A 13,161-nucleotide genomic window follows, 5' to 3' on the forward strand; every position below is an offset into this window, starting at 1 on the left:
GTGCTGCTTGGGAGACAGCTGTACATCCAAGTCCCAGAACTCACATGACGAGGGAAAGAAGTGATCTCCACACCCATCTTTATAAACCTGATGACCAGCTTGAATATGAGCAGTGATAAGAACCCATCAAAAAGGGGAGGCTGATCAAATGACAAAGAAGGTGACTCTGGAGTCCCAATTTTCAATCCCACTTCTGTTCATCTCCACGTGACAGCAAATTAACCATTGTGTCTCTGTTTTTCCCTCTGTACAATTAGAGTAATAACAATAATGTTATTATTCATAGAGATAGTGTGAAGATTAAGTGTGATAATTAATGGAGAGCACTTATCACAATCCCTGACTGTGTAAGTGATGGTTATTGTAATTCCTATCCAGTGTTTAATGTTAACGTTATCAAGGAGACCTTCCTATAAAGAAGATGTGGTATCTTTATACAATGGAATACTATTCAGCCATAAAAACTGACAACATAACGCCATTTGCAGCAACGTGGATGCTCCTGGAGAATGTCATTCTAAGTGAAGTAAGCCAGAAAGAGAAAGAAAAATACCATATGAGATCACTCATATGTGGAATCTAAAAAAAAAAAAAACATAAATACAAAACAGAAACATACTCATAGACAGAATACAAACTTGTGGTTGCCAAGGGGGCAGGAGGTGGGAAGGGATAGACTGGAATTTCAAAATGTAGAATAGATAAACAAGATTATACTGTATAGCACAGGGAAATATATACAAGATCTTGTGGTAGCTCACAGTGAAAAAAATGTGACAGTGAATATATATATGTTCATGTATAACTGAAAAATTGTGCGCTACACTGGAATTTGACACATTGTAAAATGATTATAAATCAATAAAAAAATGTAAAAAAAAAAAAAAGATGCCTTCCTAGGGTACTTAGAGCCCTACATGAACAGGTTTCATCCATTACCTCTGACAGTACCCTACGCCTGGTGCCTCAGACATCATTACTCAGAAGTTCTGTGGGGCATATTGCGAGGCTCATCTCTGTGGGCTTGCTGACAGCATCTTCTCTATATTGCTTTCCTGTGTTTTCCAAGATATGCCTCTGATGTATTTCTAATTTTCCCTCTTGGCTGCTGGGGTTGCCTGAATTATGTAGATAACTCTAGCCTTTTTATCTATCATTTTATAATTTCAGCATCCTAATCTCTGAAATTAATCACTCTCTACTCTCCCATTTGTCAAATACTGTTCTGTTAATTTGTGTTACTGATTCTCAAGCTTAAATTTCTTTAACTCAAAAATGTAAAAAAAAATGTGAAAGATGTTTAGAAGCAAGAATGTGATATACAACAAGAATATAATTTAAGGTTAAATACTGTTAGTTTGTTGTATAGTGATCTGTTGAATGACTCTCATACAAATTTTTTTTTTATATACAAATTCACCCAAAAGGAGTAAGTTTTGGAAAGTGTAAAATGTATTTCTTTGCAGAGCAAACTTATTTATAAGAAAGTTTGAAGAGTTGAGGAGTGTGGCATCAACTAAAATTGAAAAATTCCTAGAATGAAAGATTCTCTTTAGTTAAGGCAATCTTGATTTAAATTCCCACTCTTTCCGCTTGAAGGAAACAGGTGAAGTTCTTTGTGCCTCTATTCATTTTTTTTTTTTTTTAAATCTGCTATTTCAGTAGCAAACAGGAATACTTAAAGGGCATCTGTATAGTATTATTTGAACAATTATTTGATTCAAATTCAATTTGCTGACAGTTTAATAATTAGTTTTATATTTATTGTCCTAGTGTACTATACCGATTACCTTTTTTTTTTTTTTTTTTTCACTTTAACTCTCTTTCAGCACCTCCAGTCTTCATACAGGAACCTGCAGATGTGTCTGTGGAAATTGGCTCAAATGTGACATTACCTTGCTATGTCCAAGGTTATCCAGAACCAAAGATTAAATGGCGAAGATTAGACAATATGCCCATCTTCTCAAGACCCTTTTCAGTGAGTTCCATCAGCCAACTAAGAACAGGAGCTCTCTTTATTTCAAGTAGGTTAAAGGAAATATACTTTATACAAATACGCACATAAAATTATACATTTTTATGCATAGGTGCTGCTGTGTTTAAAATACTGAATTAATCTTGCCAACACATTTTGTGTTTGTGAATTTCATTTTAAAATAATCTGAACTCATACCTGGGAATTGTCATAAATGAATAAGATTTTATTCAACTTTATGTTATTACTCTCATAAAAGGCTTATGAAACAACATGACTTCTTTGTATCTCACTGTTTCTTATTGTGAATAGGGTCATTTGGGCCTCTAGGTGGATACGTAATCATATTTTATTGACTTTTGTACCACCTGTTGTATAAAGAGGTAAAATATTACTAGTAGTTATTAATTACTTTTGGCCAAGAATACATAACCACATGCGTAGGGACCCTACACAGTATGAAGACTTTTATTAAAAGCTGTATCTATCTGGAGCAGAACATTTTTAAACAAGGCAAATATTCCATCATCTCAAAATTTTACCTGTAAGCTATTAAACATTCAGATATTTGTAAACATTTAGTACTTTTTTCAAATGAGGTTAACAGTATTTGGATAGTGGCACCAGAGGAGTAAAAACATTCAGATGATTGACTTTTTTTAAAAAATTGCATTTTAGGGTATTTGGTAGAAAGCCCCCAGTAAGTGATTTTCATGTTTACTAATAATATTATGTGTATATCGGCCACTTAAACTTTGAAATACAAATTAAATTCGCTAATTACAAGGGCTTAAGTATTCAGCTCTGTGCTCAGCTCTGTAGAGAAAACAAGTCAAATATGGGGTTCCTCACTCAGGCATTTTACTATCTACTGTCTGAGTGGGAAACCGTGAAAGTTCCTACCAGGAATTACTCATTAGATTGGATCAGATTGTACCGGACCTGAAATGTGCAGGTGATGAAATGTAGTTGGTGAGGTAGCAAATAGACTCCCCAACCCAAGCTTCGCAGGCAGGAAGAAAACATGTGAAAGTACTGTTTCAGAACAACTCCTCTGCAGGACAGGAGGAGAGTGGACGAGCAGGGAGGGTCACACAGCTATACAGGTAGGGTGACGGTGGTGACGAGGAACAGCCCAGAGGGAAACAAATGAGACCTGAAAACAAATCAGTTAGCAGAAATGGCACAAAAGGGAGAATAAAAGAGGGCAGTGTATTGACCGATGGCTGCCCAGTTGTCCCAATTCAATCTACTAAAGGGAAGCTAGTGATTAGAAATTAGTTCTCAGTGGTATTTTGCATTTCTAGACAAATTAGCCACAGTTGAGAATAGGAAAACTTTCTTGCTTAGAAACAGTGTATAACTTACGAAGCAGCTGATTTGCTGACTTTTCCTTGGCAAATGAGTATCTCCTAATTTTGAGAGTGGATGCTGTCTGTTTACCAGATGGAATCCTGCAGTTACATGCATATGGTTAACAAAGGAGTAGAAACTTTGTCATTGCTCTTTATTTGAGATGGTATGGCACTTACTCATAATGGAAAGCTATATTTTTCTCTATCAAAGTCTTACCTGTAGATTAAATTGTGCTTATTTTAGTTAAGATATTTGCAAAGACAGTCATTCTTCTGTTTAAAATCTTCTCTTGACTCCCCAGTTGCTCACAAGATAAAACTACACTATAAGGCAACAAAAGCTGTCTCATCATCTTCAGGCCCCTGATTTCACCCACACAATCTGTAACCCAGCAGTCCTTGCCCTGGTCCCCAACATGCTCTTTAATTTAAAATGTTTTGTAAATATCCTTTTAATTTTTCTGAGAAAAATTACAAATTTGATCAATTTCTGTAATAAAATTATTTTAATATACAAAAAGTAGTACAAAGGAAAATGAAGGAAAGCAATGTTTATTAAAAATAAAGTGTATTTCAGTAGATAAATACTCTGCAGTGTTCACACAGTGTGCATCCATGTTTATGTATGTCACTATGAACTTGACAGCTAAAATGAAGACTGATACAGAAATATGCGATGGACGATACAAAGCTTCCAGTTTGGTGAAGTGATGTTCTCAAATGGTGGGCAGTACTTGCTAAAGTTCTTTCTTTCTTCCACTTACGCAGAATTAGGATGTAGGCTCAGATAATTATGTTTAAAGTCACCAAATCCATGAATTATCAGTGGGACCTTCAAAAGTCTTGCTGAATTTGGGATGTTGTTCCTTTTGTGAATCCACCCCCATGTATTGCCTCCCTAATTTTTGCCCATCAAATGCCAATTAGACTCCCTGGATCACTGAACCCATGAAAACAATCTCCCCTGCAAACCTCCAAAATGCCCTCAGGGTGGTGGTGTGGCATCCGTTGGTGGTGCAGCTTTCCATTCTTTGAACGGACCGTGATTTTTCAAGTCATGCTTTTGTCTTTGCAGCCTGTTAGGTTTGGACTGCCCTTCCTCTACTCTACCTGCTGTTTAAGGTACAGCTCAGATATTAACCTCCTATGTGAATCCTTCTCCACCTCTGCCACATGCCATCAGCCACTTTTGTCTCTGTGCTCCCATAGCTCATTGTTTGAAACTCAAATTATAGCACTGATCACCCTGTGGTATGATTGTTGATTTCTTTATGTGTCTCGCCCCCAAAATGGGAACCCCTTGAAGGCAGTACTGTATTTTCCACCCACAGATCTCCACACTGTGCCTGGCATGTAGTAAATGCTCCATAAGTGGTGTTGAATGAGTAAATGATCTCTTCTTTTTAGACTTGTGGGCAAGTGATAAAGGAACCTATATTTGTGAAGCTGAAAACCAGTTTGGAAAGATCCAGTCCCAGACAACAGTAACAGTGACAGGACTTGGTAAGATTGATTATGTGTTTAGACACCATACTCTTAAAAACCATCAGATTTCTCTTACTACCTCATCTCTTGCTTGGGCCTTAAAAAAAAAAAAAAAAGATAAACATTTGATTAGCCTTCCTTCCTTCCCCCCACCCTATTTCCTATTTCATGATGTTAGAACTGAAAATAACCTTAGAGATCATCTACTTGAAACTTACCTTCCATTTGAAGAAATGAAGGAGTAAATTGATGTAAGTCTAAATATGAGCACACACCCATGTTAGAGTGGTGGAGTTCTTCTCTGGTTACCCTATTTACATTTATCATTTTAGTCTACATGAAATTATTTCTGTGTATGATATGAAGAATATAAAATCTTTGATTTCCAAGCGGTAAGACATTTGTTTCATTATCTTTGATTCAATATTCTCCTCCCACTGTTCAAATACCACTTGGTCACATCATGGCACCAATTTATATTCTTATATCTATTCCTTGGAATTCTATTTATTTACTAGCACTACATTGTTTAAATTATTTTAGCATTGTTATTTTTGAATCTGTCAGTGTATTTCTTATTAATACACTTCTATAAAATTTTCTTTATCTTTCTTTATTCATCTACATATATTTTAGTTTTCCAAGATGACTCTCTTAGAGATTTTGCTTTGATTTATGTAAAATTTATTTCTAGGAAAGAGCATGTCTACACTATTTCTTTACCATTCCATCTGAGAGAGTCCATCTCATTTCATTTGCCTGAGCTCTTATGACAACTTCCTGACTAATCTCATCCCTTCCAGTTTCCCCTTGTCCAATAAGGTCTCAGATTAATATTTCCTGAAAATGATTTAGATGATTTCAACTTTTCTGTTTATGAATGCTTTCAGTCACTCTCCATTTGTCTCTTGAATACATTGCAGATTTCTTGGCTTGACATTTCTGGCCTTTCAGGCCATAGACTTTGCTTCACCTTCTCTGCTTCGGTGCTCTTATCTGTTATCTTGCCATTCCCTCTGCATAGAAGGATCCTTTACTCTACCTTCCAGTTCATGCCCAGGTGTATTTTAAAGTCCTGTTCTTGAAAACTCAACTTTTAATAGAATGATTAGTAATCATGTTGGCCTGTAACAGAGCTTGAATTGCTCTGGGGTGATGCGGGGTTGATAGTGCCTGTGCTCTCTCTGACTCAGTTGCTCCGCTCATTGGAATCAGCCCTTCCGTGACCAGTGTAATTGAGGGACAGCAGCTTACTCTGCCTTGTGCTTTGTTGGCTGGAAATCCCATTCCAGAACGTCAGTGGGTTAAGAATTCAGCCATGGTAAGACCATTTTAAATCCATGCATTCATATTCCTTGTTTTCTTGAGTAAGAGGCAATGTATTCCAACCACTGAAAATTTCATGTAATAAATATACAAAAATATATTTTGTAAGTGTATCAAAACTTTTCTTCAGTATTAACATGCTTACTCAGTTTTTATTATTTTGGAATTAATATGATGGAGAAATAGCAAATGGTATAATTTTTTATAATTTTGCATTAAATTCAATGTAACTAATGAAGTCTTCAGAATATGTAAAAACTGAAGCAAGTATGGAGTTATTTTCATAACATTGAAATATTTTATATCCTTTGTAGGACATAATAAAATGTTAATATTCTCATAAGTTGTTTCATTTTATATATTAATATTTGTTATCTTCAAACATTCTTTTATTGTGAACTATTTAAAAATGTGGTTCTATTTTGTGTCATTGTTTTTCAGTGCATAACTTTTGATTATGAAAGAATGTGAAAAATGTTCACAGTTCTATGAAACTGTTCTATAAACATGCTATCTACGGCAATAAATTTTCATCTAGTTCAGAGCATTTTTTCCTTCCATTTTCCAGAGTATTTAGATTCACTCTCTTCTTGAAGTGCCAATTAAAAGTGAATTGATTCCATGAAATAAAAATGTAAAAAATATTTGCATAAAAACTTGAGAAAAATGAATGCACCTCGATAATAAATGCCCTTATAACATAGGGTGATACTTTGTGAGTGCTGAGTTATCCTGTGATTGAACAAAATGCATGAATGGTACAGAGTAAGAGGTGATGATTCTTAACAGAAATTGTCATCCGCCTTCCCTGATGCAGTTCCTGTGTTATACCTTGTTCTCTAATATTTGTATCTGTCACTGAAAGGGTGGGTGTTGAAATTAAGTCATATTCCCTCAGCTTGAATGATGCTTATTTGCCAAAATAAAAATACCAAACGCCTTGCAAGTGGCAATAATGTCTTCTTGAAAAAGAACAAATTAAGCCAAACGTAAAAGTGAAATTTGGGTCCTGAGTGATGATGATTACAGAAATGTGAAGCAAGTGGTGTCTCTGTTTCTTTCCCTTTCTGGCCTGTGCATAACTCTGACAGATGCTGGTATAATTTTTAGACCATTGATCCTACCCCTGCTAACATTTTATACTCATCATTTTTCACTGCAGGGTGTTAAAATATTTCATTATTTTATAAGACGTTTAATAACCCAGTTGGAAAAGAAAGCAGATCTGGTTTTGGCTTATGCAGCATTGCTTTTTTAATTAAAAATGACTATTTTTCCCTTCAAGTTGGTCCAAAATCCTTACATCACTGTGCGCAGTGATGGGAGTCTCCACATTGAAAGAGTTCGCCTGCAGGATGGAGGCGAGTATACTTGTGTGGCCAGCAACGTTGCCGGAACCATTAACAAAACTACCACTGTGGACGTGCACAGTAAGAGGCATATCTGTCATCATTCTTTCCAAACCGTGTTCAAAGGCTGGGTTTATATCTCTAAACCGAGTAACTCTGTTCCTCTAGTTATAAGAAGTAGATATCTTTCCTTATTGTTATTCTTAACAAAAAGCCTTATTTTTGGACAATATTTATGTTGTCAAGGCTGTTTCCAGATTTCCTGTCTATACAAAAAACATTACTGGGAGTCACCAACTGAGTCTGGCCAAGGGCTTTTGTTAAGTGATTTCTTAATTGATAAAAATGAACTCAGTTCTCAAAGAGTTATGTTTAAAAATACATTTTAATTTCAGGCAGGATGAACTTATTATACCATTCAAAACTGCCTTTTCTTTTCAGATTGTGCAACAAGCAAGTCCTTAGTAATGACCCCTTTGTATGTTGTCTAGAAATGACCCAAACTTTTCTAAAGGCTACCTCATGTGCTCCAAACAATCTTTTTGCATGTTAAATTACTTAAAGGTCACAAATAAGAAAATCCAGAAGCTATCTTTTTTCCATTCATGAGTAACCATTACCAGCTTTTTATATCTCAGTAAATAAGTGATAGCTTCATAGTGGAAGAAATTGTCATAACTTTTTTTGTTGTATATTTCCTTTAAAGACTTTGCAACATTGCATTTTTAAAGTGTGGTTATTAAAAATTAGTTCTGTGTGCAGGGATGAAAGTAGAACAGAACATTTATTTTTAGTAGTTGATTCAGTCTTTTTGGAGAATCTCATAATTTCCAAATTTTGCTTGGTCTGTTGAAATTTTCAGTGAATGCATGTCATGTTCTTTTTAAAGTCTGCTCCTCATTGTAAATAAATAGCCTCTTCTGCCCTCTGTCTTATACCAGTCTTGTGCCAATCTCCTCCAACATTACATGAGATATTTTTGAAGAAATACTAAAGTAATACTGAACTAGTTTTAGTCTAAAAGAGTCTACAAAATGCCAGGTTGGATATAGTTGCATTTAACTATTCTTAAAGAAGATCAGTTCATTCATTTCCCAGAGGGTATTTTTGGACTGGTTTGAGAATCTAGTGTAGAAATGCACTGGTGTCATCTCCCTTCAGCATCTAGCAACTGCCTAGAATATTGTGTTGAGCAGGCGTCTGATGTAAATTTTCAGTTGGGTGAGTGACAGGCTTAGTTGTGATACCTGCCAGACCCGAGGAGTGTGGGGAAGACAGACAAACCAATGATGTGGTTTATCAAGATTACAAAAAAATTTAACAATTAACAGTTAAAAGGTCATGTCACAATACTGTTTCATCCACCTTAGTCCAAAATGAATAACTGATTTAGTCAGTAAGGCTGAGAAAAATTAACCCAGTTGTTTGATGTGAACTAAATAAACTAAGCCAGATTTGTCTTTGAATGGGATCTGATGCAATACCACAACTTCTCTATACTTCTGTGTTTATGCTAATTTCATCCATCTGCCTCTCCACTTTTAAGAATATTTATTAAAGGCTCTCAACCAGTTCTTAAAAGAATTGAATTAATGAATGCAACTGTAAGTGCAAATTAAAATGACAGACCATTCAGTTGTCATGTTGATTTGGTATGTAGGTTGACCCTCGGGAAGGAAACGGCTCTTCCGTACTCCAGTGTCATCAGATTTGAAAACTGTTGCCTAAATTTTTCGACTTGCCTACATAGCTATCAAACTCAGTATGCTGTTAAGAAAATGGCTTATTCCATGTTGCCACAAAATGACAGCAAAGCTGAAAGTTGACTATTCCATGATGATTCTGGAAATTAAATTTCTTGCTTTGGAGAGTAGCCTGACATTCTTGTCTGGGGCTGGGAATTTGCTGCCAGTTCTTTAAGAAGGTGTTATCCAAAGAATAAGCCCAGCCTTAGGAAAATGCAAGTCTGTAGTAAAGCTAATCTAAGCCTTTGAAAGGAAGTTGTTGCACTGAGGTCTCTGGTATCTCGTCTGACAAACTTCTCCAGGGTAGCTGGGATAATTCTAGAGAAATTTGACTTAAGGACAAAAGACCCAGTGCTTGAGCACTTGGGAGGGTTACCCCAAAAAGACCCCAGTTTTTGTCTTACCTGAAATAACAAGATTTACAGACAGGAGACAGTGCATTATGTAGCGAAAGATTTTTAAAGATTTAGTTAAAAAAGGGAAAGTACCCCTCCAAGAACGGGAGGTGGGCTGATCCAAGGGAGAAAAAACAGCAATTCTGGTCTCCACTTTCTCTTATACCCTCGCTTGCAGGTGGTATTTTGATTGATTGACAGCTCTTGTCCCAGGTATGCGTAGTCATGTTTGGCCCCTTTTGCTCATGTCCTTACCCATGGTGTACACAGAAAAACCCAAGGTAGGGCAGGAGGCCTACACCACAGTGTTAATTATATTAAAATGAACTGGATCAGGTCTGGTTAAGTCCTTTCTGCTACCATGCAGTCATGGCTGTCGGGTTTTAATCGGTTTCGTGCTGACACTCATTTAGAAGAAGTGAAGTCCCTTTATGCTTGGAGGTGGGCATAACGCATCTTCCGCACCATCCTCCCTCTCCTCCACCTTATCTCCGGGTGTCCCCACTTACCTAACTACCTAAAAGGAGCAGCTCCATTCTGGTATTTCTGGGGAAGGGAAGGAAAGGAAAGGAAATGCCTGATACATGTTGGCCTTTTATTGTATTCCTCGCACTATGTTAGGAACTTTCAGGCGTGGGAGCTGAGCTTCTTTAATCGAATTCATTCTTCTGAGGGCATTGAGTATTGATAATTTATTTTATGTATGTAAGTTGATTATGATTAACAGAGATACACAGAATGGAATGATTAACAGTCTTCCCTTTCCTTTCACTTCTACTCATATAATGGTAATCCTTCAGTCACTTTCTAAAGTCAAAACGTGTTTTATTCTTCTTAGTGAAAGATACTTAGAATCCTATATTTTGGACTTTTAAATGTAAACTCCTAAGACCTTTTCAAGTTTTACTGCTGAATTCCTTTTAAGAAAACAGATTCTATTTTGGAGGTTAGCAGCTCATTGAGTGATTCATATGTACAGACAGATATTGAGTGTGTTGGGCTCAACAGTCCGGTTCTCTGGAGGTGAGCTTGAGTCAGCTGACTGCAGCTTAAGGAATAACGGACAATGGTGGAATGTACATATTAGATGTATAACTCTCAGGATGTAATTCTATCCTGAGTTTTCAGGGAAAAAATGAATTTTCTTCAGTCCTCTCATATTTTTGTTAGGAAAGTCACCTCATTACACATAACTTACAACTTGATTTTAATTGTTGTATTAAATTCTTCAGACTATTGTATTTACTTTCTTACACTTCCTTACAAGTTACCCTACATTTCTATCAGAAAAGTTTGACTCTTAACTAGTTTTTACAGATATTTGATGTATCCTGAAAATGTTCAACTTTAAACATATGAAGCTAAACGGAAGGACGGGTGCTCAGATTCTGCATATTGCTTCCTTTCCCAGTTCTGCCGACCATTCAGCATGGACAGCAGATACTGAGTACAATTGAAGGCATTCCAGTAACTTTACCATGCAAAGCAAGCGGAATTCCCAAACCATCTATCATCTGGTCCAAGGTAAATGACGCACCTCGTGGTATCTGTTAACGTTACATGTGTCACAACCATATGTGGATATTTTTAGTCATACATGGAACTTTTCACTGTATAGTCAAACCTTATAAAAAGGAAAATCAGGAAGTCATACCACTCACAAGGGACCTTAAAATGTCCTTAGTGCATTCACCTACCAGATGCTTGTATAGTGTTAATAACACAGCACTGAATACTAATATAGCACATTCTGTGTGCCAGGAACTTTTCTAAGCACTTTTTATGTAGCAGATCCTTTTTTACCCCTTGCCATGTCCCCTGAGCCCCTTTGATTTCAGCGTGGCTCTGGTGAACAGCTCCATGCTCTCCGCCAGGGTCGCACTTCAGGCATGTGCTTCTCTGATTTTGGGACTCAGGGCTTCCTCCAAAGCCCCACAAGGCCACTCAGGCTGCTGAGTGATCAGGAAGTGCAGGAACACGACCTCCTGGGGAGGGGGACAGGTGTCCATATAAATGCCCACTTCTTATCCATTAGAGGACTCCTTCTGTGGTGCATCGGCTTAGTCTCTCCGAGGGTCCCCAGCACACTGGGCTTATAAGCCCAGCCACAGAGGAAACCCGGGCAGCAAAACCCTTTATTTGCTCTCCTTCCTTCTTGCCTCATTCTTCCACCTTCCTCTTCAAGCCTCTGGGAATCACTTGCTGAGTAAACTTCCTGACTCCATGTCTTTGTCTTGGACTCTGCTCTTCTGGAAGCCAAAATAAGACACACATACAAACGCATTTATTCCCATGTATATCCCTGTCATGAAGTTGTCTGGCGTTTACTTGTGTTCTTGCAACGAGGAAAAACCCATTTCCCAAGGAAGTCCTTTCCATCTTCCAACAGTCAAGGAAGGTGGTATATTTTCTGTAAATTAATTTAAATCTGATAGAGAAGAATATAAGATAATGGCATAATAATGAAATGTGGCATTTGTATGGTTAGTGCCACAACCAAAATATTTTGCCATACCATCTAATTTCATACTTCTAAAAATCTCTGAAATAGAAGTTGGTTTTGAGATCTGTAAATTAAATTGAAAGCTTACGATTTCTGCATTTTGGCACAAAAGTATGGTGGGGAAGCTGATCCCCAAAACTGCACGATGTCTGGTACTGAGTATTAGCCTAATGCATTTTAGGGAAATAGAAAAGTGAAATCTTCCCAGGATGGCCTTTGTGCTGTGATCACACAGAGGGTGAGTCTGGGCTCCTGAGCCTACCTACTGGGGTTCAAGTTCCAGTTCTGCCACTGACTGACCCTGTGACTTTGGGCAAATTACTCCATCACACCTCCAGATTTAATACTTCCGTCTGTAATATAGGGGTTGTGGTAGTCCCTACTCATAAGGTTGTTGTGAGCATGAAAATAGTTAATTCATGAAAAGTGCTCAGAAAAGTGTCTGGCTTAGCAGAGACGCTTAACCACCTGCTACTGTTACCCTCATGGCCTCCACTTTTAAGTGGCTCTGGGATGAAGGGGACCTGGTTGGGTATGAAGAAATGTGACCTTTGCACTATTTAATTTTTCTTACAAATAACCTGCTTCAAATTAGCGTTCTTTTAATCTCGTATTTTCCCCCTCAGATTTTTTTTTCTCCCTCTCTTCTTCTTCCAGACATTAAGTCACTCCTTTATTATCTGAAAAAATACTTCTCTCTGTGGTATGTTTTGTAGAAAGGCGAGCTGATTTCCACCAGCAGTGCTAAGTTTTCTGCAGGGGCTGATGGCAGTCTGTACGTGGTGTCCCCCGGGGGTGAGGAGAGTGGGGAGTATGTCTGCACCGCCACCAACGCAGCCGGCTACGCCAAAAGGAAAGTGCAGCTGACCGTCTATGGTGAGAGCCCCCATGGAGAAATGTTTTTCTTTGACACCATCTGTCTGTGCCAAAACTCACATTTCTCTCCCAACTAATGTTACCAGAGGGCTGTACCCCTAACATGAACTGCTTCCCCAAGTTTATATTTGTATTTTTTTACAAAAATGTAT

The 13,161-nt window shown here is 37.4% G+C and overlaps 1 protein-coding gene across 5 annotated transcripts in view; it reads left to right on the forward strand.

Moving 5' to 3' along the window:
- The window catches only part of HMCN1 (hemicentin 1), a 399,863-nt gene that overhangs the window by 198,281 nt on the left and 188,421 nt on the right, over window positions 1-13,161 (forward strand). For all 5 annotated transcript variants that reach the window (XM_074351803.1, XM_074351799.1, XM_074351801.1 and 2 more), the window contains 6 exons: window positions 1,830-2,024; window positions 4,738-4,833; window positions 6,009-6,136; window positions 7,427-7,571; window positions 11,042-11,154; window positions 12,850-13,009. In XM_074351803.1, coding sequence (XP_074207904.1) covers window positions 1,830-2,024; window positions 4,738-4,833; window positions 6,009-6,136; window positions 7,427-7,571; window positions 11,042-11,154; window positions 12,850-13,009 — 837 coding nt within the window. The remainder of the gene's footprint in view (window positions 1-1,829; window positions 2,025-4,737; window positions 4,834-6,008; window positions 6,137-7,426; window positions 7,572-11,041; window positions 11,155-12,849; window positions 13,010-13,161) is intronic.

Source organism: Camelus bactrianus, chromosome 23 (assembly GCF_048773025.1).
Source record: "Camelus bactrianus isolate YW-2024 breed Bactrian camel chromosome 23, ASM4877302v1, whole genome shotgun sequence".
In the NCBI taxonomy this organism is placed as follows: domain Eukaryota; kingdom Metazoa; phylum Chordata; class Mammalia; order Artiodactyla; family Camelidae; genus Camelus; species Camelus bactrianus.